Source organism: Cornus florida, unplaced genomic scaffold, assembly GCF_030987335.1.
Source record: "Cornus florida cultivar Cherokee Brave unplaced genomic scaffold, ASM3098733v1 CherokeeBrave_3.0.0_Hap2_Chr05, whole genome shotgun sequence".
NCBI lineage: Eukaryota > Viridiplantae > Streptophyta > Magnoliopsida > Cornales > Cornaceae > Cornus > Cornus florida.
In genome coordinates this window covers 78,824,815-78,852,590 of record NW_026775575.1, presented here as the reverse complement: position 1 = coordinate 78,852,590, position 27,776 = coordinate 78,824,815, and the positions used below count along the sequence as shown (strand labels likewise).

Here is a 27,776-nt window from a genome sequence, read left to right as displayed (position 1 = left end):
CTGAAAACAGAAAACTATTCTTAGAGAACAATTTTTAATAGTTATTTAAAAACAGGGATTTTTATAAATGAGTTTTTAGAAAACAGTTCCTGAAAACAAATCATTTTAATACTAAAATGTTAAATCCTTCAAAGCATATTTTTAATTCAAATGTTTTAAAATGTTAGAGAAGATGTAATTTTAGCCTTCTTTTAGTTTTATAGAATTGCTTACATACCAAAAGGGAGAGAAAAAAAGAAAAGAAAAGAAAAAACTTAAAAACAAATCTAAACTACTGCATGTAATTGTAGTTTTTGTTCAAATAAGAAGTTCTAAAATTTTAGACCAAAATAAAGTGAAAAAGGTTATGCATATATGTCACTTGACCGGAGCTTACATTGTTAAATTCGTTTTCTAACATTTTAAGCTTTCGGCATAATTACAGGTTTGATTTTGAGAGTTCTATGGGTTTAAGTCTCCACATATGCATATATTTGTTTCTTAGTTTGATTCACAAGTTTGAATAGAAAGTTTCTTTTGGTGTTGTTGAGGTCGTTCTGTATACAAAGAATATATGATGAAATTTTGCAAGAAGATCATGTTAATATTCAGTCTCTCTTATTCAATTTTGATAGGCATGTTACTTCAATAATTGACCATTATAATATGCAGACTCCTGTCACTCTGCTTCTGGAGTATATATTATAATATTCCACACACACACACACATATATTCCCATTGGGTCAACCATATTTTTTTATTTGAATTACAAGTCACATTCATCAATAATCTTTTTGCGCAACCACAATATCCATGTGAATATCTGGTCTCACAACTAATAAAAATGCACCAAACCAAAAAGACATCCCTCCCTATTTTTTCTATTTTTGGAGTTTGGATATATAATTTAAGAGTAATGATACTTGATTTGTTGTAATGAATTATTTAACCGAATATTTCTGATTAGTTATTTATGCACAATATATATAAGTGGAGGATCCCATTTACAAATCATCATCTTTCAAATAAAAAATTGAAAAATTGGACGTGGTAGTAATTTTTCAAAGTAATAAAAATGAAAAAAGAAGATGAAAAGATCTCATTATAAGACTGTTTGGTTTGGATTTCACAACATCTTGAACTATAAAAAGACAATTTATACAACTAATCAAGTTTTTGTATAGTTTTTTTTTATTTTCAATTCTCTAAAATGAAAAATTATTTTAAAAAAACTGAACATATATACCGTCATAGAATTAAGTTTTCGTGTGTGAATTAACAAGTATAACTTGATTTATGAGCTATATGAGTTGATCAACTTTGAGCAACGGAGGGTTGAATTCACCACTTACATATATATATATTTTTTATATATATAATATATTCAAGATACAATTGATTGGCTTTATAATATATACAAGGTACAAGTTATTGGTGATACTAAGTAACCTAATATTACCGCCATATGGTCCATGGTAGACCCCATTTGTTTACATATTCATAGAAGGGGTCACATGCCTAAATTTGGCAGTATTGTTAGACCTTGTCATGCATGCACCCATCCATCCCACGATTTACTATTATTTAGTTTTAAATGCGAGACTTCAAGTCCTTGATAGAAGGGGTTTGAGGGACCCTCTATCACAATCAAAAATAAAAAAATAAAACATAACAATAGGTTGATATTAGGCATTTGACCTTCACAAAAATCTTATTATTAATTTTCAAATCCAGATGAGGTCTAGATACTTGGTTGTACAATAAATTAGTGCTCCTTGAATTTTTTGTATTTACTAATCTAATAATTCGTATTTAACACTTCTCGTCCAGAAAAAAAAAAAAAAAAAAAAAAATTAGATACAAATTTTTGAGTGGCATTGTTGGTCTTGCTGCACAACCACCAGAATTTAAATAACCATGTGAATGTTTGGTTTGACTAAGAGAGAAGATGCACCATCAGTGGTGGGCTAGTAATCTCACGTTATATATTAAAGGGAAGACCTACTCATTAAATGAATTTAGTTGTGCAGTAATGGCAGCTACACAGTCACAAGAGCTGAAGAGCAACTTGGACAACACAATCTCCGGCGATTCAGAAGTGCAGATGTCAGATTCCGGTAGCAAACGAGGCGGTTGGATCACCTTCCCCTTCATCATAGGTCTCTCTTAATTAGTCTTATCTCATATTATTCAACTATGTGCATGTGTGTGAGTGTTTATGTTGCACCGACATATTTTTACATGGTCTTTTTATTCAATATTGCAGCAACTATGACTGGCTTGACACTAGCCGCTGGTGGTGTGACCGCGAATCTTATTGTTTATCTTATTGGCAAATTTAATGTGAAGAGCATTGATGCTGCTCAAGTTTCTAACATTGTTAATGGTTGCAGTAGTCTATTTCCGGTCATCGGAGCCATTCTTGCCGACTCTTTTCTAGGCTGTTTCTCTGTCATCTCCATTTCTTCTTTAATCTCTTTGCTGGTAAGCGGTGGCAATAATATATATCAGTTTCTGAGGGATTATAATATTGTCATCATATTGCTCATTTAATTATAATTTTGATAAACTAAAAAAAAGATAAGCTAGGTTTGTCCCCTTAATGCCGTATCTTGAAGCAGCTTTAAGAAATTAATAACAATATTTTAGTAAACTGATTTCACTACTTCTAAGAATATCTTTTGAGTTCTTAATCTGAAAATTAATAGCTTACTCCATATTTTTTTCATGAGTAGTGATAGATGGGTCGATGATTTTGGCAAATTAGTTTGACAGAATACACATGGCAGTCCAGGGTAAACAACTTTAACAATTAAAAAAAGTAAAGAAAATAAAAGGAGAAACAATATGCGCGTCCGTCGATTCATCTTTCCCCCAAGTTATTGGCCAAGTTCTTCTTTTCTTATAGTTATCAAATCTCTCCCTCTTCGTTTCGTCACTTCAAACAATATTTTTTACCATCTTAACTTGAAGAGAGAAAGAACTTTTAATTACCAAAAAAAAAAAAGAGAGAAAGAACTTTTGATTTTTAAAGTATGGTTGCAACTTCATATCATATATCATATTCATATATATTTATATATATTGTATCATATGAGTAAATTTTTTTTTGAAAGGTAAATATATGTATTTATTTGTTTGATTATATTGTTCTTCATAGTCTATAAAAAAATTTCAAAGAAATATTATGCGAGAAATACAATGAGAAAAAAAAATAAAGGAGAGAAAAGCGATGAGAGAGAAAGAGATGAAAGTGGCCTAGCTGGGCAGGTCACGTAGTTTCTGCCAAAGTAATCGGTCAAATACGTCGGTTAAAATATCATTTTCTTTTTTCCATAAATATGAGAGGATAATAATTCACTTTGTGATTTACCGAAAAAATTAATAATTCACTTTGTTATAAATGTTCCAGAGATAAAAAAAGCCAAATTAAACATGAAACTGCCAATAATTAAGAACTAATTTATTAAAAGCCTCTATTTTAGTTTCATCAGTGAGTAGGATGAAGCTATTCACTCTTATGCAGTCCAATAACAAAATAACACATCACCTTTAATAATAAAATAATTCACACATTTCTCTGTTTTTTCGGATTAACCATTGAATAAACGTATATTGTGCTTTTAAGCGTGAATTATTTTATTATTAAATGTAATGTATTATTTTATTATTGGATCAAATAGGAGTGAGTAGCTAACTATCATCCTTATTAAAATTCTATAAGTTTTTTTTTTTTTTTTCAACTCGTTTTAGTAGTTCGGCCGATCCACAGTATATGTTATTCAAAAATGTTATTGTACCAAAAAAAAAAAAAAAAAAAAAAAAAAAAAAAAAAAAAAAAACAACCACGGTAACATATTTTGATCAGCAGTCAACATCTGCACTTGCAGGGCACGGTTCTTTTCCTCCTCACCGCGACACTCGATTCCTTGAGACCTTCACCATGTGGAAATGGATCAATCTTGTGCACAAGTACCCCATCGAAAATCCAATTTGCAGTCCTATATGCAGCTTTAGCACTCGTATCAATAGGCGTTGGGGGCACACGGTTCACCATAGCAACGATGGGAGCTAACCAATTTGATGATCCCAAGCATCACGGGATCTTCTTTAATTGGTTCTTCTTCACCTTGTACATTTCTTCAGTTGTAAGTTCAACAGTCATTGTCTATGTTGAGGATAATGTGAGTTGGGCAATGGGATTTGGTCTGTGTGTCGCGGCCAATGCAATTGGCTTGGCCATTTTTGTTCTGGGAAGCCGTTATTATCGTCATATTAAGCCAAAAGGGAGCCCTTTCTTGGATTTAGCTCGGGTTTTCATTGCCGCCATTAGAAAGAGGAAGATATTGCTTTCATCCAGAAGTGAGGATTATTACAATATTGAGCTTGATGGGAACACAGGCATGATGCCAACAACACCAACTAAAAGCTTCAAGTAAGCATATATACATTGTTGACTAGTATTTAAATCACACTTCAAGATATATATGTAACAATCTTCTATTGTAGGTACTTAAATCGCGCAGCACTGAAAACAGAAAAGGATGTACAATTAGACGGCAAAATCACAAGAACATGGAGGCTATGTACTGTACAACAAGTAGAAGATTTAAAAACCTTAATCAGAATTTTCCCACTGTGGTCCACTGGTATTTTCTTAAGCACCACAATAGGGGTCCAATCCAGCTTAGTAGTCCTCCAAACTCTAACCATGGACCGTCACATTGGACCTCACTTCAAAATCCCAGCCGGGTCCATCCTAGTCACTGCATTCATTTCCACTTCCATCTCTCTCACTCTCATTGACTGGTGCTTATGTCCTACGTGGCAAAAGCTAACTCGTCGATCTCCGACACCACTCCAACGTATCGGGCTCGGCCACGTGCTAAATGTACTTAGCATGGGTGTGTCAGCCATAGTGGAGTCCAAGCGGCTTGAGATAGCCCGAGCCCACCAACTCCAGGATCAGCCCGGTTCCACGGTGCCAATGTTGGCCTTGTGGCTCCTTCCACAACTAGTTATTGTTGGCATTGGTGAAGCATTTCATTTCCCGGGACAAGTTGCACTGTACTATCAAGAATTTCCGGTATCGTTAAAAAGCATGGCAACTGCAATGATCGCGATGATTATTGGAATAGGTTTCTATTTAAGCACGGCTGTGATTGATTTCGTTCGGAGAGTTAGCGGATGGTTACCGGATAATATAAATAATGGGAGGCTAGATAATGTGTATTGGATGTTGGTTGTGGTTGGGGTGATAAACTTTGGTTATTATCTAGTATGTGCAGGGTTGTATAAGTACAGAAATGTTGAGAAGTCTGAGAATGATAACTCTAGCTTGCACAAGTGATGTTGATCTATCATACAAAACGGGCTTTAATGTATCTACCTACTATTCCTCTATACATATTTGTATTTATTTTTTTTTGGGTAAGTAAGTGGTAAATATATATATTAATTTGTTCATCTTGTGATACATTGATGGATTTCACAACATTAAATAGCAAAATAAGTAGTACTGCATGTGAGAAGCACACACACATATATATATATCTTATGTTATGATTCTGTTTTTGATATTGTAGATCAATCGTATGGTATTATGATATTTTTCTTTGATGAATTGCTGGAATATGAATTTGTTGCACAATCCAATTCTCCGTCAGATATCTATAGAGAGCGTATTTCCAAGCATCTATGGTAAGTATACTTTAATTGGAGCTTATGATCAAATTGTCTTATCTACGGTATCTCACACTCTCACAGTGGCAAATTGCACTATTGCAAGTAAAAATTTAAAGTACGAACGATAAAAGAGAGCAACAAAATGCTTAAAAAAAAAAAAAAAGAAAAAAAAAAAGAGAGGTACTTGAGAGGGTTTAAGTCCCATGTAAATAGACTCGTATAGGTTCTAAAGCAAAAGAAATTGTAATTGAAATTGGCTGGTTGAAAATTGTGAAAACCATTTCATTATTGGGGCGATCTGACACATCCAAAAGATCATATACACACTCCCCATTCACTCTGTATCCCATTAGGTTAACCATTAATTCTTTTTAAGTTTTAAGTCACATTCGTAGTTGATGCTATTGCTTAACCACGATATCCGCGTGAATCCTTGGCTTGACAACGACACAAGATGCACTTTGCCAAACGGACAAGGGGACACGGGCACTATGCGTGCGTGGGGCATTCCCTAATTTTATTTATTTATTTATTTTTTTTGGGGGGAATGGAATATTTCATTAGCCCGATAAAAAATGTCTTACTTTTTATTTTTATTTGTTTCAAAATAATTCTTTTAATTCAAAATTTAATGCACTATTTTTTTTTATAGTAATTCGTGAACCCATCATAAAAGAGTATATTAAAAAATCATTTCTTAACACTATAATAAAAAGAATTAAAAACCACATTCTTACAAAGTTAGACTATCAAAAATGGACTTTTTTTATGCGGTAATATTTAAATTCTTACCCGTGAAGATGACTGTTGTGTATCAATTGATACTTTTTATTTTAATTACTAAACATTATATATAATTTAATAATAATTATAATATATATATTTATTATTAATCCAAGGACGCGTCCTTGTAATTTGTTCCTCTAATTTGAATTGATAAGTTGCATAATTGTTTGGTTCATTTTGAGTACATCCACAATGGTCAAAAAAAAAATAAAAAATTCTCTTCCTTTTTTGACTTTCTATCGCACATCTATTTATAACCTTGTTTTTGAAAACATTTACAGTTAGTGCCATTGTGACAATAAAAGTGATGTACGCTTTTTATAAAAATGATGCCATATTTAAGAGTGAGTTTAATGATGAATCTGTTGTTAATAATCCTATTTTTTGAAAAAATTACAACTAGTGCCATGATGAAAGTGATGTAATGTAATCTCACTTTTACAATGATGGTGGACATTGGCACTGCCAACTATCCTTGGCACTTCTCGTTCATTTTTAAGTAGTTCCCATCATTCAGAAACAACAAATTATTTTCAAAAAATTATAATAGACAATTTTATAAAAGTATTTTTTAGTTAAGTTTTCAGTTAATGCTTTTTAAATAATACAACAAATTAAAATTTTATTTTTCTGAAAATAGAATATTGTTCTCGAAAAATGAATTAAATAGACTCTATAACACCCATGAAATTACTGAATTATTGGAGTAAATTCATCAAATCGCATGAATTAAGAAATTCTGAATGTGATATCGTATATATGTATGTATATATATCTATATTTGTATTTTGGATTATGATTTTTTTTAATTATTTAATTGATAGGTTTGATTTCTAACACCTCACCCGTCTTTTGAATTGTTAGGGTTATTAGCTTACTCCAACCCACTCTAACCCACTCTATGGTTGGTTTTATTGAGAATTTAATTCCTTCTTCATCATACAATACGGATTTATCATCATCATTCAAGGATATACAAAGATAACAAATCATACACATGCATACATAACACAATATTTTACATAATACTTGGGCTACCTACATCCATTAAGAGAGAGATTTCACTGTTATATATTAAGAAAAAAAAAATATAAAACCACAGATTCAACGTGGCAATTCCCACCAGCCATCACCATTTTACTTCCCCAATTACAGCAGGCCAATAATGTTCCATTGCCATGCCCACACAAGCAAGCTAGACAGTTATCTGGTTACCATCCCCTACTAAAACATTCTCAATTGCAAAGACAATGAAGCACTTTAACAGCTATCTACCTAGCCTGCCTTAGACTCACTTAGTTTGGTCCAAAAATTCAATACCCAAGCACTCATTCACTCTGTGGGTAGCTATACAACAGAAACTCCCAACCCTCAATAGAAGGTGCACAACTCACATCAATGCCACACTATGCACCCTCTGTAACTCCTACTTGGAGAACCACAACCACTTGTTCTTTGAATGTGACTACACAAAACCCTTGTAGACATTTTTCCAAGCAAGATGTGAGTTCCACATCCAACCATCCTCATGGCCTAACCTTATCAATTGGGCATCACAACACTGGCTTAGCATGCAGTTCAGGATTCTACAGCAACTCAGCTTCAAAACTTGCTTTGGCTGCACTTGTCTACAATATATGGATGGAGTGCAATAGAAGGATCTTTAAGAGGAAGTTTTTGTCCCAAAACTCACTACTTCATCAAACACTAGAAATGATCAGGCTGAAGCTCATATCCACAACATTCACGGATTCACTAAATGCAAGGCGTATTATCAAAGAATGGGACCTCCCATCATCAGTTATTCGTCCACCGGCCAAACCACCTAACTGGAATTGAAGGTGAGTGGGAGTAGGCATTATCTGCATGTTTCAACCTTCCCTTTGTTTACATGTTTGGACTGTTCTTGGCTTTGGGCCCGTACTCTTTGGGTGGTCTCTTGTTTGGTTAGCCTGGTGTCACGGGCCTAGAGATTTGGCGCAGCGGCACGGCCCGTGCGGCACCAAGGCGTTGCTTCAGCTCGCGCATGTGCCCTGGTCAGCCACCACGACCTGCCCTCCCAAGGATACATGCTGACTGGTTTCGGCCTGCCATGGCCTTGTTAGGGGAACGGCTCCAGCACCCGACCAGTTTGTGCAGGGATGGCCAACTCCCTTCTTCATAGTCAAGTCCACGACCAGCGACAAGCACCTCGAACTGAACCGAGTCGACCTGCCTGAACTCTGAAGAGGTACCATCCTGTGGTCCTGCACGCCCTTTCCTTGGAACCATTCCCAGTCAATGAGAGTTCTTTGTCAACAAGCATGCGTATCTTCTATGCTCATGGCGTCGTTAGGAATCAGATCGTGACATTCTCCCCCACCCAAATCCTGCGACGCCTTCGTCGCAGTGCGGTGCTGACTCCGCTGCGTCCAACATTCCAAAGTCTCTCTCCTCCAAGTGGTATGCTCGCTACCCACTATCGCTTCCTTGTACAACCCCTGGCTGCACTCGCCCAATGATAGGGTTTCGGGCTAAAGGGACGCCCACTTCTTCGGGACGCAACCCCACATTATGCCGCCTCCGCGACACCCCGAGCAAACAAGCGCCCTCCGGCTGACTTGATATCCGCCCTTCACAACGGTTTGCACGCCTCTTGAACTTGCAAGAACTTTGGTGCGGGCGGCCCTCCGGCCATCCGATGCGCGCGGCCCTCCGGCTTCAAAGGACGCATCTTCATGGGGAGATGGAGGCTCTCCTCCAATAGCATTGATTGCCCACCGACGCTTTTTCAGTGCACCGTTTTCATTCTCAAGACCCCTGGATCTACAAGGGGGCACACCTCTGTGCTTTTCCCCAAGTCCTGCTCTGATACCATCTGTCACGGGCCTAGAGATTTGGCGCAGCGGCACGGCCCGTGCGGCACCAAGGCGTTGCTTCAGCTCGCGCAAGCGCCCTGGTCACCCACCACGACCTGCCCTCCCAAGATACATGCTGACTGGTTTCGGCCTGCCATGACCTCGTCAGGGGAACGGCTCCAGCTCTCGACCAGTTTGTGCAGGGATGGCCAACTCCCTTCTTTATAGTCAAGTCCACGACCAGCGACAAGCACCTCGAACTGAACCGAGTCGACTTGCCTGAACTCTGAAGAGGTACCATCCTGTGGTCCTGCACGCCCCTTCCCTGGAACCATTCCCAGTCAATGAATGTTCTTAGCCAACTAGCATGCGTATCTTCTATGCTCATGGCGTCGTTAGGAATCGGATCGTGACACTGGGCTAACTTACAATTTACACTTTTGGTCCATCTATAAATTAACCTTTATCTTTCAATATATATATATATACACACACACACAACCAAAGATGTCAAAACTTTACACACAATTTCACTATTTTCTTTCTTTCACTCTTCTGTTAGAACACCGTATACCCTTTTTTTTTGGTCTATATTAACATCAATTACATATACTCTCTCATGATCTCCTCACAACACTCACCTTTTAGCCCCTTGCATGTTTCTTTCTCTCTTATCAAACCCATTTCTATTTATAGTCTTTAATTACTAATTTCTTGGTGAATAAGAATTTCAAAACTTGCCTAATTGTGATAAGATAATGTTGAAAAAAAGGCTAAAACTCTCACAACTCTTTCAATATTACTTTCAAAATTTATAGATACCAGGTTTACATTCAATTGAATTAAGAAAGATCTAATTAAGGGATTATGATTTGAAATATCAAGGGAACCCTTAAATTAAAGACATCATATTAATTTTAAATACACAAAAATCATATATACGATTTCATATTAAGAATTCCTTGAGATTATATAGGGGAACTTGATTTATGAGTTGCTAACTTGAGTAATGTAGGGCTCGGTCCAGTTTAACTGATCATCACTAATATGATTTTGTATTTTATATCATGATAAGTTTCATATGTACATTACACTGCATATATTTTCAAGTAAAAAAATATAATAAACAAGTTTTAAGAAACTTGTACACAACACCCTTTTTTTTATCTAGGAGAAAATGAAGCATGTGCGCAAGGCTGAAATATCAAGTTGAAAGAAAGAGAGGAGAGAGAGAGAGAGAAGAGAGAAGGGGGGATTTTGGACAAATTTGCTAACACATCGGTGACATCACATATACGAGTGGAGTTTGAGTTTTATTTATTTATTTACTTATTTTTTTCCTATTGAATTTGAACTAGACAAAACTTGAGTCAGCTCATTATTCCATCATATCCTTCCATTTTTATCCAGGAAAACACTATCCGCTAAAATGTCAAGTTGAGACCCTATACTGCGGCAAAGCTCTCCAAAGGCCATGTTAGGAGTGATGTTGTACTGTAGTACATTTTGCTGTCAAGGCTGCTACTCGATCACTTTGATGAGTGGGCTGCTTGTTTGCCAATATACACACACACACACACACATATACATACATACATACAGACAGTGTTGTTCAGCTGCAGTGAGTAAAGAGTATCATACTCAATTTTAATCCTAATTATAGGATCTAATCCGACAAACATTATTTAATTAATTTTCTTTTAATTATGTAAGGAAATTAGATTTTTAAATAGTACTTTACTAAACTAATATGGTTAAAGTGTAAAGGATTTGATTTATTTGGATGTTAGGCTTAAGATTAAAAATTACTTTGATTATATGTGCAACGAAGTGATGTTGTGTTGACGCTAAAATCGGCTGGCTAGAGCCGATCCTAAATTGATGTAATACGGGTGTGCCAGAACCACTTGTGTGGTTCAAGTATAAATTGTCAACTTTAGTCCCTTTGAGTAAGTTGACTTTCAGGCGATTGTAAGGAAAAAGGGAATAGAAAAATTCCTCTTTGGGTTCAAAATTGCCTAATTAAAGGACTTTATAGAGAATAAATTATAGTATCGTATCAAGAGAATAGAAATGGGAGGAAAATAGATATAGGAAGAAAAGAGAGAGATAGAAGGAAAGAGAGAAATAGATAGAACGAGAGATCGAGAAATATAGAAAGAGGAAAGAAGAAATAGCAAGGATGCTATTCTTGGAAAAGCTTAAGAAATCAAACAAATAATAATAAAGATTCTGAGGATGCTGAACCTCTTTCTTAGCGTACCCTTTTGTTTATTTATAGAGTAAACAGTAAACAAAAACCTAAATATAAGCATCCTAGTTGTATTCTAATACATCTAAATAATTATTCAAATCTAACTAATTCTAACTAAATATTAACTCTTAACTCCATTTAAATACAAGATAAATATATAACTCTTATCTAATATATTTGCAATTTAATTATCTTCTATCCTATCTGCAGTGCCCTTGTATTTAGCTTTGCCATCTTTTGCCATGTCATCCAAACCAACCACAAATAGCAAGGATGCTATTCCTGGAAAAGCTTGAGAAAACAAACAAATAATAATAAAGATTCTGAGGGTGCTGGACCTCTTTCTCAGCGTACCCTTTTGTTTATTTATAGAGTAAATAGTAAACAAAAACCTAAATACAAGCATCCTAGTTGTATTCTAATACATCCAAATAATTATTCAAATCTAACTAATCCTAACTAAATACTAACTCTTAATTCCATTTAAATGCAAGATAAATATATAACTCTTATCTAATATATTTGCAATTTAAATATCTTCTAACCTATCTGCAGTGCCCTTGTATGTAGCTTTGCCATCTTTTGCCATGTCATCCAAACCAACAACAATCCATGCAATGTGTGAAGCCCAACATTCTAACTGTATTGTATTATCCCAGCCGAAGACCAAATCAATTGCTTACCAAAATATCTTCTAACCCAATCTCATTGTCACATGCTTCAGCCCATTATCCTCTCGGCCCTATCCTCCAGCACATCATTGTTTTACAGGTTTTACATGGCCCATACTACTACTTGCTTCACTGTCCATCAAATCCAATTAGGGCCAGAACCCAATTACCAAAATGGGTGCCAAGGACATTTGGTTTATGGACCCATGATTGGACCGAAGATGGGTCTACAACCCAAATGCCAAAATGGGTGTCAACAATGCCCCCCAATTTTGGTAGCCGTTTTAACCCTTCGGCTTCCAAAATTTGAATACACCCATTGCGTTGGGACATAACACACATATCATATAATCTCTTGAGTTATATCAGGAGTAGATTTCCCAAAAATGCCGATCACACTAACCCATCATATCAGTCATTAATTACATTGTGATGATCCTTTTATTTTCCACCAAAGAACACGTATCTTCTCTCATTTGAACGAAACTCTGCAAACGAAATCCTCTCTTTCTATCAAAGTTCTTCTCTCTCTGAAACTCTTTCTGCAACTAAATCCTTCTTGCAACTATGGCTTCAAAATCACAGAAGCAAAGTGATTTGATTTTAGAAACTCTCTCTCCCGAAGCAACATCGCATACCCAAATAACAAAATCTGTAATCAAAACCCTAGCCCTAACCGACCTGAATGCCACCACCTTGATCGATATCACAGAGAACGCTAAGGAACTTAGCCCAGCGTTTCTTAATCGATTTCCTCCTTCGTTATCCTTGATTTATCCCCAAGCTGAGCAACAACTTCCTTTCTCAAAACCTCTCTATCTGACAGCGGAAGGGGACAGACCAACTCTCTCTGTTAGAAATTGGCATCCACCAATGCTCCAATGGAACGACTGGGTGGATCGTGTATCAGCAGCGAAAGGAGAGCAGTTTTTGACCGACCTCATCACTACACTTGCACTGTAGTATGATGGCTCTTACCTTGAGGGATGTCTATTTTTTAACGGGGTTAAGGCCTGGGGGAGATGAAATCAATTATCTCCTTCAGGATGAAGAGACCTTATTTTATTTTCCAGAACAAAAAGGGGCTAAACCCTATGTGCAATCACATGGTCCTTTCTTGAAAGAAATGTTAGGGGAAGAAGGGATCGATGTAGATGAACAACAACACATAGGGTTTCTACGATTGTGGTTATGTAGATATTTGTTGTGTGCCCTTGCCATTCAGATCACCAAGGACCTTACCCAACTGGCCATTACCCTATCTAAAGGAAAACCTATGGCACTAGCTCCGTTTCTCTTAGCTTCTTTATATAGAGGCTTGTCCGACCTCATTACTTCCAACTTTTCAAGGTCTGGAAGACCACTTTGGCTTTACCAATTTTGGTTGCATGCATATTTTTCTAAACTAGCTCTTCCCATTCGGCTTGCCCCTAATGATCTTTTGCTGTCATTTGGGTATGCTAGAGTCAAACCCAAAGACCACTCCTTTAATGACTGTTTTCAATTTTTCTATCATCAATGCAAGATCAGGACTCAATCCCGATTCCTTCCTTTTTTCAAATGTCAACTAGCTCCATCTTGGTTGTTTCCTCCTACTGCCGAGTCTTCACCTAAACAGATTGACCTTTATATCACTTCATGGGTCCATTTCTTGATTGCAAGAGATATACCTTGCAATATCGTTGCTCCCAATTTGCCTAAGAGCCGAAATGGGGTTGAATTTTACAACCCAGCGCAATTAGCTCGGCAATTTGGATTGACCCAAATGATCCCAGTGCCTCCTTATTTTTCTTACAACAAGAATTATCATAAGGGGGTTAAGCTCTCAAACAGTGAACAGATTCAGGATGTTACCAATCGGTTTACCCAACGTCTTCAAGAATTTCAGTACAAGTCCTTTCTAGAAGAACCGCATATAGATCCAAGCTTCGAAACCTGGTGGGCTTCATATATCAATTTTACCAGGACTGTAGATTCCAGTCAACTTGTGTCCACTCTCCTTGGTTCCTACAAATTCATATCCCTCAATTTTCAAGGTATGGATTCCATTGAACCCATTGATCTTACTACCGCTCTTGAATAAGAGAATGTAACAAATGTTGCACCAACTCGTCCTCCTCCTACAGCTCCTGCAAGTAGGACCAGATCTCGCTCTCGACAAAGTAAGTTTTCTACCCTTATCCTTTCCATAATACTGATGTTTGGTTTATATGATCACTTAACAATAGGTAACATGAATCCAGGCACATATTCCAATGTACCAGAGAAATCTGCACCTACCAAGTCTAAAGAAACTCATATTGATTTCTATGTTCCTTTGCAAAGTATACCCCCATCTTCGGCCACTCAGGTAATACTCCTAATTGAATCATATATATCCTTTTTGATGCATACCATTCCCTTACTTAAACTTCTTTTCCAGAAAGCTACAAGAAGGAAAACCATGGGAAAGAAACCCAAAAAGTCAAAAGCCAAGAGACACTTTGATTTGATTGATGATGATGAAGTGGATGATGATGAAGTCATCTCCAAGAAAGAGAAACCTACTACTGAATCTCCCAATGTAATTTCTTTGTTGCCTGATCTTATATATATTACCTTTTTTACGCCTTGAATATAACTAAATCGGCATTATTTGCAGAAAGCTCCAATCTCCTCAGATCAGAAATCAATTCAGGAAATTTCTACAGATCATGTCGAAGATGAAGACAAAATTGAATTATCAGTAGGACAAAAGCCAAGGTCTCCAGTGTCTTCCCCTAACCTGGTTGCAACTTTAATTGGTGAATAAATTGGAGATTCTGATGAAGTAAGTGATGATATATATATATGTTTTTTATGACCTGTTCCTGTAAACTCATTATAACTATGGCTAACCCAACATATTTTAGGTACAAAAAGACTCGGTTACTCCAACCATTCCTGTCAATATCAACCCAAATTCTCCTTTCGCAACCTTTGACTCGCTGTTTGATTCTGTATTTGACTTACCGGATCTTGAGTATCCTAAAATCCCATCTGAAAAAACTTCTGAAACTCCCCTGGAAATAACAAAAGCCATTAAGATCCTGTCCTAAATGGTGCAGCAAGACTTGCCTCTAGCCCCTTCATTCAGAAATGAGTTAACTGAAACATTGTTCTTTTTGAGTAGTTACCCAGGATTCTCTTTAGGTGACCAAGCTCTCTTCAAAAACTTTCAACTTCAAGTCCCTTCCATGATTACTGCTTATGCCGAGTCTACTCAAGCTCTCAACCATTGTGCTGCTCAAACCCAAGAGAAAGAACTGCTTGCTCAATCTTTGAAGAATGGAAAAGAATTGCACTTGTCATTGAAAAGAGAAGCTGCTGAACTGGATGCAAGGGAGAAAAAACTTCAAGCACAACTAGCTCAGCTTCAAAAAGGCAAATCCCAACTCAACAACAAAGTGGCAGAACTAAAGAAAGAAGTAGAAGTTGCTGCCCCCAAGTTCAAAGCACAACAGACTTAAATGCCAAAGTTGGAGCAGTCCAAGAAGCAGGCAGAAGCAAAGCTCGATCAAACCAGAGTATCATGGGCAAGTTTCAAAGTCCAATTTGAAAAATTTCATCAGAACTTTAACCAACCTTGAATTTTTATTATCTCATGACAATTATTATGGATCTGTAATGTGATTTTCAAATAATTTGCATCTTTTGGGAAGTAATGTGGTTTTCTTTGAACAATCTAGCCATCATAATATATTGATGCTACTACTTATTTATCACAGGAGCAAATCTTATCTTTACATACCTTGCATAAAATACAATCCACACTATCTTGAGTTACTGGAATTTTTTCTTTTCTTCCATGAGCTCAAAAATAGTTGGCTTATATTTTTTAAGGTATCTTCCATTTATTGGTCTCTCATGGATTTCACCATCTAAATCTTTTAACCTGTAAGCGCCTCCATGTAATACTTGGTGAACCAAGTATGGGCCTTTCCATGTGGGTGACCATTTTCTATAAGTTCTATCCATCTTTCCAGGTGGAAGAATTGTTTGCCAAACCATATCACCCTCTACAAATGACTTGAACTTCACCCTTTTGTTGTAGGCCTTCATTACTTTTGCTTTATGGACCATGAGGTGGTTTAAAGCAAGTTTCTGGACTTCATCCAAATCTTCTAACTCAGCAAGCATAGCTTTGTTGTAATCGGTAGGTATAAGATTGTGTTGTAAAGCTACTCTTGCCGATTTCACATTTAACTCCATCGGCAGTATAGCATCATGGCCAAATGTAAGCTGATAAGGAGTTATCCCAATACTTGTCCGCTTCGAATTTCTATAAGCCCACAAAGCTTCTGAAAGGGTTTCATGCCAACGCCTCGGCTTGTCTTTTATCGTTTTCTCAATAATTTCAATAATAACTTTATTTGAAGTCTCGGCCTGACCATTCCCTTGAGCATAATAGGGTGTTGAAGTTACCATTTTCACCTGCATATCACGGCTAAGTTGTAATACTTCATTTGCTCGAAAAATAGATCCATTATCGGCAACAATTGTTTCCGGCAATCCAAATCGGTGAAAGATATGTCGCTCCAAAAACTGTATAACGGTATTATGAGTTACCGATACATATTCCTCGGCTTCTACCCATTTAGTAAAGTAATCGGTAGCTAAAATAATCCAATGATGACCCTTTGATGAAGGAGGATTGATCTTGCCGATTAGAACCATAGCCCAACCTCTGAAAGGCCATGGTTTAACTAGTAATTGCATCTTTATTGCTGGAACCCATTGCATCGGACCATGTTTTTGACAGTCTATACAACCTTTTGCATAAGTCATACAATCTTTTCTCATTCCTGGCCAATAATATCCATATTGACGTATCAACCACCTCATTTTTATGCCGGCTTGGTGAGCTCCACATATCCCTTCATTTACCTAAACCATAATCTTTAAACTCTCAAACTTACTAATGCATTGAAATAACAAACCATCATCAACCGATCTTCTATAAAGATCTCCATCCATAAATACATAATTGATTGCACTTCTTTTTATTCTTCGATCGGCTTCTGGAGTTGGATGTTGCAAGAACAAGATGTAAGGGATTCGCCAATCATCATCATCCAACTCGGCAATATCAATGGCAAAGACTTCTTCCATAACTTGATTTCTTGTTTCAGCTGATGGAATAGATCGGCGTGTAATTTTCATTATCTTTTCCTTTATACCACTCAGCACCTTGACTCCTGAAGCAGTCTGTACTAAATCATTAGCTTTTTTATTCATGGCCCTTAGTCTGTATTCCAAAGTCACATTGTGAAATTGGTTGACCAATTGGGTTGCCAACGAATGAAATGGTCTTAATTGCCAATTCAAACATCTAAAGTCTTCTGAGATTTGATTAATCACTAAACTTGAATCTCCTACAATGTAGACGTCTTTAACTGCCATTTCTAGTAGGATTTCCAAACCGATAATTAATGCTTCATATTCGGCTTGATTATTTGAACACCTGAAATCCAAAAAGAAGGAAAACAAAATTTGATTCCCTATTGGGGATATTATAACTATACCAGCTCTCGCGCCTTCACTGGTACTTGACCCATCGAACGTTAAAGTCCATGGAGTCATGAATATGGATGTTGAGTCAAGCTCATCAAATATTTGTGACTCAATTTAAGGCGAGGGATGATCGGTAAGAAAATCCGCTAATGCTTTTCCCTTAATTGCCTTTTGTGGAACATATGCAAAGTTGAACTCCATTAGTGCCAAAGCCCACTTGCCAATGTAGCCTGTGTTTAATGGCCTTGATAGCATATACTTTATAAGATCGGTTTGGCAAATAATATAAACCAAAACAGGCAACATATAGACTCTTAATTTCATTGCTGCAAAATACAAAGCCAAACATAATTTCTCAATCGGTGTATATCTACACTCGACTGGAGTTAAAACTCGGCTGAGATAATATATTGCTTGTTCACTTCCTGCTTCATTCTCTTGTGCTAACATAGCTCTATTGGATTCTTCAGCAGCTGATAAATATAACTTCATCAGCCATTTTTCCCTTGGTGGCATCATGACAGGAGGACTTGACAAGTATTTCTTAATCTGGTCAAATGCCCTTTGATGTGTATCATCCCATTTGAATTCTTCCATCGGCTTCAACTTGAGTAGTAGGGAAAACACATGTAATTTCCCAGCTGTATTACCAATAAATCTCCTAAGATAATTCACTTACCCAAGTAACCTCTGCAACTGTTTCTTGCTTCTCGGTGCACTAGCATCAATAATCGTCTTAACTTTATTCCTATCGATCTTTATACCCCTTTGATGAACCAAGAAACCCAAAAAGTTTCCTGGCGATACTTCAAAGGCACACTTTATTGGGTTCATTTTTAGCTTATGAGCCCTCATCTTCTCAAAGGATGCTTTGAGATGAACCAAGTGCTCTTTTTTGTTAAGGATTTTACCACTACATCATCAATATACACCTCCATAAACTTACTGAGCATATCATGAAAAATAGAATTCATGGCCTGCTAATATGTGGCACCAGCATTCTTCAACCCAAAAGGCATTACCACCCATTCAAAAGTTTCAATCGATCGAGGACACCTAAAAGCTATCTTTGGAATATCCTCCTCGGCTATATAAATCTGATTATAGCCTGAGTGTCCATCCATAAAAGACATAATCTGGTGCTTTGCAGCCGCATCAATTAGCTGATCGGCAATCGGCATTGGATACTCATCTTTTGGAGTTACCAGGTTTATGTTTCAGAAATCAACACATATACGTAATTTTCCATTCTTCTTGATAACAGGGACTACATTTGATAACCAATCAACATACCTTGTAGTTCGAATGAAGCCAGCATCCAACAATCGTTCGATTTCCACTTTGACTTTATCTACCACCTCTTGAGACATTCGATGAGGTGGCTGTTTATATGGCTTGTAGCCATCTTTAATGGGCAGCCGATGTTCCACCAGATCTCTGGATAAACCCGGCATTTCCTCATAATTCCAAGCAAAATAGTCACTGTATTGCTTTAACATACCGATAACCTCGGCTTGCAATTCTGGTTCTAACAGTGCACTGATATAAGTTGGTTTAGGCTCTACGTTAGTGCCTAAATTCACCTCCTTTAATGGATCTTAAGTTTCTGCTTTAAGATCATCGAGCTTAGCTGGTGCCAATTCCAAGTCTTCCAACTGAATTGCATCTAACTTTTCATTACTGAACCGATCGATCTCAGTAAGGTTAACCGATGGTCTTGGCTCTATTATTGCTTCTTTTTCTAGCCGTTTCTCGGCTATGTATGCTTGTAGCCTAATGCAAGCGGCCCTAAAGGCCTGCTGCCGAGCCGCTTCCCTTTCAAGTTTCACTTCCATCAACAACTTCTTCAATTATAGTAAGCCGAGGGAGTTCTACCTTCGGCCTAGAATTCTCCTGCTGCAACTCGCCGATTTCATGATTAGCAAGACTTCTTCTCATGGTTGCCGAGGTTGGTCTTCTATCGGCTCCTGTTCCCATAAATCGAATAGGAACACATTCTTCGTCATACAAAACAGCATCTGCCGAGTACACTTTTGTCACAAATGGCTTATCGTCGGCATTCACTATTTTCACCTTATCTCCATCCCAAAAAATCAGCATCTGGTGTAATGATGTTGGGATGCACATATTTGGATGAATCCAGTCACGGCCTAATAACAAATTATAGGAAGCCATGGATTCAATAATAAAGAAAGCTGCAAAATATGTCCTACCTCCTACTTCTACTTCTAGGGGGAGGATCCCTTTAGTGCTAGTAGAGCCTCCGTTGAAACCACAAATTGCTACATCAGTAGGAATAACATCTTTCATACTCTTGCTGAGTTTCTTCAATGTGTTTGCTGGAATAACATTCAGAATCGAGCCATTGTCTACCAAGACTCGATTAATAGGTTGACCTTCTACCCATACCTTAACATACAAAGGCCTGAGTTGTTGAGGCATTGCTAACAAAGGTTTTTCAAAAACCACTTTCTCTGCCGATTCTGAAGAAAGAATTGATAAATTCCGAATCGGCTGAGTTTCCTTCTCATTCTTCTTAGTATTTGCGTTTGATGCCGATGGAGCCTGGAACATTGCTGGTAATACAAATGCCATGTTACATGACATCTCATCTGGCAAAATGTCAAACTGAATTATCAACTCATTGTTGCGTCTGGGCCACGTCGGCTGATGCTTCTTATCCGGTTCATTTTTTTTCTGGAATATCGATTTTCTCGGCTTGCACTACTTTGCTTTCTTCCTCAGCTTTCCTTTTTTCCTCAGCCATTCTCCTTTGTTCCCTATGTTTCTGAGATCAAGTTAGGCCCCCATTCTGATATTGTTGAGCTTTAGGGAATTTTAGATGATTAACTCGAGTCCATCTATCTTCACTTGAGTCTGTCCTTGGTTTCACAGTTCGTACTCTATATGAATTGGTTCCTTTCTGTACCCAAATTTCTGACTGAACTGGCAACTGCCTCTTAAAACTAGGATGCCGATTTTGGGAATGAAATCGGCTAGATATACCAACTTGCTGAGTTGGCTTTCCCGCTTTCAAATGGCTGTTGTTGGGACCACCTTGCCGAGTCTCCTCCCCAGGCTTCAATGGGAAAATAAGCCTCTCAAGAATTCATTTCTTCTTTGGTTGAACCTCCATTGGCACATCTTCCTTTGGTTTTTGCTTTCCTTTGTTTTTGGGCAACAACCATGGTCAATTAAGGCTAACTGAGCCTCCCTTAATTGCTTCTGCAATTCTGCCATCTTTTCAGGTGTCACAGTTGATGAAAGAAACTCACCAGATATCTTTTCAGCCTTTTGTCGATTCTTTCGCTTGGCTAAGCTTATCACATTTGTAGATGTGATTGTAAGAAATGGATTAGTATCCACCTTCATGGTCTCTAAAGTTTTCACCGGGAATTTTAAAGTACCTTTGTCAATAGCTTTCTGCAACACACCTTGTAGAACAGTACAATCATTAGTAGCATGGTTCCAAGAGTTATGATACTTACAATACTTTTTTCCTTTCAAGTCACTTGCCAATGGAATCCTATGCCCTTTAGGCAAATATATCATTTTATCGGCCATCAAGTGATCAAAGATTTGGTCTGTTTTCGATAACTCGAAAGAATAGTTTTTCTTAGTATCGGCAGGACCTTTCCTTGCTGCTGATGTTGATGTTGATGAATTGCCCCCCGTGGTTGGTTTAGGTTTAACCAACGCCTCACAAACGTATGGCTTTTTAATATTGACTTCTGCAACTTAACTTCTAATTCATCTCCAACTTCTGCCGAGAATACCTCATAATTAGGGTCCTTGTATCAAGTACCCTTAGAAGAATTCTTCCTTTCTTTCTCTTCTTTTAGTATTTCCTCATACCGAGAAGCCCTGTCTGCTAAATCAAAGAGATCTTGAAACTCAACCCTATCAAACCTCTTACGATGTTCAATGTTTAGACCATTCAATGCCAACTTGATGTATTATGGTTCTGGCAAACTTACTCGGCATTTGAGTTTAACCTTTCTGAACCTGCAACAAAAGTCTCAACCGATTCGCTCGGCAACTGAGATAATCGAGATATGTCTGCCAGTGTAGCTTCTGTTTCTGTTCGGTAGAATTGGGTATGGAACGCCTCTTCCATCTCATCCCAAGTCTAAATAGAATTGGCCGGTAGGTTACTGTACCATTCAAACGCCGCCCCGGCTAGAGAACTAGAAAATAACCTCATCCTTAACCAAGGGTAGGACCAGCTTCTCCACATTGTGTGGTGAACCTTGCAATATGCTGCACTGTAGAGAAATTTTCTTCGTCACTATGCATAGAAAAATTGGGATACCGATAATTTCTTGGCAACTCATGAGCATCGACATGATCAGGATAGGGCTTTCTGTATACTAGCTGATAAGCGCCGAATATTGCATATTCAAACGCCCTTTCTTGCATTAGTTAAGTCAATTATTAGAGGATAATGTACAGTTTTAATTCATTTGTGTATTTCTTTCTGATTTCTGGTATTTTTCCCGAGAATGATTAAAGAAGCGATTTTGACAACTTTCTGTTAAAATACGTGCGCTTTGTCAGGGAGTCATCTTCGGGACCTAACCTCTTCAGTCGCCGTTTTTGTGAAGTTCGTGGCTTAGTGTTCATAGTGGAAGTCGCGTCAGTGCTCCGGCTCGGAAAGGCTTACGAGAAGCCTTGATTTAAAGCTGCAGTGGCAAGCTTTTACGGGTGCCCGCCAATTCCCTTAACTCTGTGCCCCATTTCGCGGAGCCTTGCTGAGCCCTCGCAGAGGCCCCCGCGAGCTCCCGCGGGTGCCCGCTGGTACCCACCAAACGAGCCAGTGCCAACCTCTCGAAGCCAAGCCTCTGCGGGCGCCCGCGGAACTGCAGTAAGCAGTTCAACTGCCCCTGAATTTCAGCATTTTGGTCCCCTTATCCTTCTTTTGTGTGGTCTAGCTTCATGCAGAGGGGAGAGCTCGGGATTTTGAGTATGGGGAGTAGGTTTTGAGTGTATATAGAGGGGAAGTTCATTTTTGGAGGATATCTCATATTTTTGGTTAAGTTCTAGAGAGAGAAAGTAGTATTCTTGAGGAGTTTTGGAGTTCTAGCTTGTTGGAGGGCGAAAATGGAGTTCTTCTTCATCTCTTCCTCTCCCTTCATTGCTCCTATGGGTAACTAATTCCTATCTAGGGAGGTGATGAAGCCCTATTTTGTAAGCATTACTATGTTTTGATTTATATTTGGGGTATGATGTATATATGTAACTTTTCCATGAACTAGAGCAATTCATATGATGTAATGAATCTCATTATCTATAAATGATCATTTTGAGTCAAATATCTTGTCTCAGATTGTTTTTCTCTCATGATTATATTGCTACATTTTCATAGTGACAATGGAGATGAGTTCATGGAAGTGTTTTTATTGGTATGATATTTAGGAATTTTGATAATCTATTGCTTAGGGCTTTCTTTGATAGGTTCTTCTTGATTTCTATTTCATGTGCTCTTATTATGAGATTAAGGGCTTGATAATCTATGGTTTGGTGATCATGTCTAAGGTTGCATCCTAGTTTAGGTAACCAAAACATGTAAGCCTTGATAGGTTATTCTTGTATCTTGATTTTATATATTTCTTGAAGGTAATGTATCAATGTGGTGTTGTTGCATTCCACGGTTATATGTATATGTATTTCCCCAAGTAAATCATTTCCTAGCATACTTATTGATGGATAGTGGATTCACTTCCCTAGTCACTTTTTAATTGTCTTTGCCTCTTTACTTCTTAGCATTAATGTTTTATGCAATTTTCAATTCATAATCTTAGTGACAATCCAACAAATCCTCTATAACCCCCTTTATCATTCTAAAAATGACTCTAGATACCTAAGTTGCCTAAACTAGCAGTCCCAGTGGTTCGACTTACCCGACCAATAGCCCTATTTTATAATGATTTATGTTATTGCAAAAAGGGTTGATTTATAATTGAAATCGATCCGTCGATCACTGGCCGGGCACGTCTGCGACCTTGTGCTACTTCAGCCTGTATTAAAGCCAAAATCTGAGCCCTATCAATCCCTGCATTTCTTCCTGGAGGATCATTTTGGTGCCGCGGAATGAATGGATTAACCCGCTTCCTTTGATGATCGGCATTCACTTGCCCCCAACAGCCGCTGGAGGTATCAATGGATTAGCTCTACCTTGGCTTAGGTTGCCTACCATTTCTTGCTGATCTTTCACTGGTGGAATCAACTGCACATGTGGACGCTGCATATTCTGATTATGCTGATCATTCATTAGTGGCTGGTACACCGGTACAGTATTTACTGCCGGCGGATCTGATAAGATTGGTGGATTCCCTATTGGCATGCCGAGTGTATGATTCGGCACACTGCCGATAGTAATACCAAGTCCTGCACTTGGCGATACGATGCTTGTTCGAGGCCCTTGGGAAATATGTATTAATGGTGCCGTCATACGCTGAAATATGGACTCATTAATATGAGATGCTTCTGCTTGATCATGTCGATTTTGATTAGTCGATATACTGGTTTCAAGCCTTTGATTCATCTTATCCATTTGAGTGTACATCATCTGATTTAATTCTCCAGTCATCGACCTCATCTCATGTATCTGAGAAACCAAAATTTGATTTGATTCCCCCACTTGAGACCGTACTTCACCGATCTGTGCTTGCTGGGCATCAATTTTCTGCATAATCGATTCCAGTACCCGACCCAAAGGAAGATCAGATGGAATGGATGAGTCGGCATCATCACCAACGCTGAGTTACTGGTTCTCCTCTTCAGCATTGTCACCTGTAGTCACACCTTTCGAATTTCTTAGCTTTGGAGGCATCTTTACTATAATTTGCTCACTTGATGGGTCCTATTGGGCTTGCCAAAAATGTTGACGCTAAAATCGACTGGTTAGAGCCGATCTTAAATTGATGTAATGTGGGCGTGCCAGAACCACTTGTGTGGTTCAAGTATAAATTGTCAACTTTAGTCCCTTTGAGCAAGTTGACTTTCAGGCTATTGCGAGGAAAAAGGGAACAGAAAAATTCCTCTTTGGGTTCAAAATTGCCTAGTTAAAGGACTTTATAGTGAATAAATTATAGTATCGTATCAAGAGAATAGAAATAGGAAGAAAATAGATATAGCAAGAAAAGAGAGAGAAAGAGAGAGATAGAAGGAAAGAGAGAAATAGATAGAACATGAGATCGAGAAATATAGAAAGAAGAAATAACAAGGATGTTATTCTTGGAAAAGCTTAAGAAAGCAAACAAATAATAATAAAGATTCTGAGGGTGCTGGACCTCTTTCTCAGCGTACCCTTTTGTTTATTTATAGAGTAAATAGTAAACAAAAACCTAAATACAAGCATCCTAGTTGTATTCTAATACATCTAAATAATTATTCAAATCTAACTAATCCTAACTAAATACTAATTCTTAACTCCATTTAAATATAAGATAAATATATAACTCCTATATAATATATTTGCAATTCAATTTTCTTCTATCCTATCTGCAGTGCCTTTGTATGTAGCTTTGCCATCTTTTGCCATGTCATCCAAACCAACCACAATCCATGCAATGTGTGAAGCCCAACATTCTAACTGTATTGTATTATCCCAGCCGAAGACCAAATCAATTGCTTACCAAAATATCTTCTAGCCCAATCTCATTGTCACATGCTTCAGCCCATTATCTTCTTGGCCCAGTCCTCCAGCACATCATTGTTTTACAGGTTTTACACGGCCCATACTACTACTTGCTTCACTGTCCATCAAATCCAATTAGGGCCAGAACCCAATTACCAAAATGGGTGCCAAGGACATTTGGTTTATGGACCCATGATTGGACTGAAGATGGGTCTACAACCCAAATGCCAAAATGGGTGTCAACATGTTGTACTATAGTATATTTTGCTGTCAAGGCCCTATACTGTGGCAAAGCTCTCCAAAGGCCATATATATATATATATATATATATATATATAGGTGTTCAACTGTTCCGGTGAATATGGAATAACATACTCACTTTTAATCTTAATCGTAAGATCTAATCGTACGGACATTATTTAATTAACTTTCTTTCATTTATTTTAGAAAATTTACTTATTTTTTCTATTACCATTCGATAGTATTAACAGATTTGATTTAAAGTATACTAATTTTTAAATATTCCACCTGTCACACTTTAATTGTCGCCTTCTGGAACCGTGACTCACATTTCCTAAAGGTTGTTAGTCACGGTTCTTGAAGGCGACAATTAAAGTGGGACGGAGGGAGTAATACTTTACTAAACTAATATGGTTAAAGTGTAAAGGATTTAATTTATTTGGATGTCATGTTTAAGATTAAAAAATCCGTTTGATTATATTTGCAATAAAGCTAGCGACGTTATATTGTACTGTAGTACATTATGTTTTCAAGGCCCTATACTGTGACATAGCTCTCCAATCACTCTGATTATATTTGCAACCAAGCTAGTGGCGTTGTGCTGTAGTACATTATGTTGTCAAGGCCCTATACTGTGACAAAGCTCTCCAGAGGCCATGTTAGGAGTGATGTTGTACCGTAGTGCATTTTGCTGTCAAGGCTGCTACTCCATCACTTTGATTAGTGGGCTGCTTGTGTTCCTACAGTTCTCACCACCATCATGGTTTTTAAGTTTGCAGAAAAATGGGTTCCTTCTTTTTCACTTTATATATTCAACTGGGGAGCGAATATATATAACAAAAGAATCTTCTCTTGTGAAAGAACGTTACATTATTATTATTTTTTAGTGCATCAAAGTTACATTATTTTGATAAACATGCAATATCTTATTTTAAAAAGGAATTCTCGTTGCATCAACAGCACACCATACTCATTTCATCAATGACGCAATTTATGCAATATTATGACATCCAAAATGTTAAAATAAAATCGTCTTTACATCAACACACAAGACTCATTGCATTGATGATGCAATACATGCAATAGCATAATATCGAAAAATAGAACTATTATGTTGAGAATGTTGCGTAACATTTTTGATGTAATAGTATTGTGTTCTTAATTTAATGGTGTTGCATGTCTTGCTCTCAAGGTAATGATCTTACTTGTATTGTTATTGTAATAATGTTACTTGTGTTGCGTTTAGACGTAATCAAAATTGGAATTTTTAACAAGCCGCACAAATTGTATTTTTTAACACAGTATCGTCACCTGGTTTCCTGGACTACAACATAACCCGCGATTCCTCGAGCTTTTGTACTCTCTCTCTCTCTCTCTCTCTCTATATATATATAAACATGAAAACAAAGACGAGTTGGCTTCACTAATTAGGCAAATGCTTATGTGTGTGCAACGCCATGTGATGTCAGCTCTCCAACTACTAATTTATATATACCATATAATATTCCCATCCCAATTGCACATACGGTGACAATTAGCGCCTACCATATACTTACTATTCCATCCCATTTGTAAGACTGGTGTTGCTGCTTGAAGTGTCACTGGCTCGACTCCCAGATGGACCAGGCAATAATTTAGTGGTGGAACGATGGTCACAGTCTTAATCATTTACCAAACCAATTGTTAATACTTATTAATTAACAATTGTGATCAAATCTTTTTATGATCTATTAGCAGAAGGGATAATAAAATATGTGATTAAAAAAAGAAAAGGTAATTGTTACCTAAGTTTCTTTTATTGATTTGAAAATTGTATATATCATTTTCTTTCACGAAGAAATTATTGAATATCTTAGTGTCCACAAACCGATAATCTATTACCTTGTTTAATGAGGCTGAAATTATTGAATACTTCAGAGTAAATATAGCACCTTTGTCTAATAGAATATAACTGGGACAATGATTTTTCATTTTTTTTAGGTGTGGGTTGCATCAGGTGTCGGGCCTCTTGGAGCACTTGCACTAGGTAATTGTAGTTTTTTTTTAATTTTTTAATTTTTTTAAAAATAGTCTATAGGAGATTTGAACTCACAACTTTCAAAATGTGCATGAGAGATTTGTCATTAAATTATCTCATTTCATTGTCAATATA

At 37.3% G+C, this 27,776-nt stretch overlaps 2 protein-coding genes across 2 annotated transcripts; one reads left to right on the top strand and one right to left on the bottom strand.

Moving 5' to 3' along the window:
• Positions 1-1,987: 1,987 nt before the first annotated feature.
• On the top strand, positions 1,988-5,456 carry LOC132307013 (protein NRT1/ PTR FAMILY 2.7-like). Its single transcript, XM_059804662.1, has 4 exons — positions 1,988-2,139; positions 2,247-2,464; positions 3,871-4,415; positions 4,490-5,456. The coding sequence occupies exons 1-4, from the start codon at positions 2,013-2,015 to the stop codon at positions 5,328-5,330; spliced, it is 1,731 nt and encodes a 576-aa protein (XP_059660645.1). The 5' UTR covers positions 1,988-2,012; the 3' UTR covers positions 5,331-5,456.
• Positions 5,457-16,014: 10,558 nt separating this feature from the next.
• Positions 16,015-17,634, bottom strand: LOC132309528 (uncharacterized). Its single transcript, XM_059807826.1, has 2 exons — positions 17,172-17,634; positions 16,015-17,036 (listed from the first exon to the last, which is right to left on the bottom strand). The coding sequence occupies exons 1-2, from the start codon at positions 17,632-17,634 to the stop codon at positions 16,015-16,017; spliced, it is 1,485 nt and encodes a 494-aa protein (XP_059663809.1).
• Between the last annotated feature and the right edge of the window lie 10,142 nt (positions 17,635-27,776).

Coding starts and splice junctions, on each gene's coding strand:
- LOC132309528 (XM_059807826.1), bottom strand. CDS start 17,634: ATGGCAGTTAAAGACGTCTACATTGTAGGAGATTCAAGTTTAGTGATT. Junction 17,037..17,171: donor TAGAAGATCGGTTGATGATG/GTTTGTTATTTC, acceptor ATTATTGGCCAG/GAATGAGAAAAGATTGTATG.
- LOC132307013 (XM_059804662.1), top strand. CDS start 2,013: ATGGCAGCTACACAGTCACAAGAGCTGAAGAGCAACTTGGACAACACA. Junction 2,140..2,246: donor CACCTTCCCCTTCATCATAG/GTCTCTCTTAAT, acceptor TCAATATTGCAG/CAACTATGACTGGCTTGACA. Junction 2,465..3,870: donor CTTCTTTAATCTCTTTGCTG/GTAAGCGGTGGC, acceptor CTGCACTTGCAG/GGCACGGTTCTTTTCCTCCT.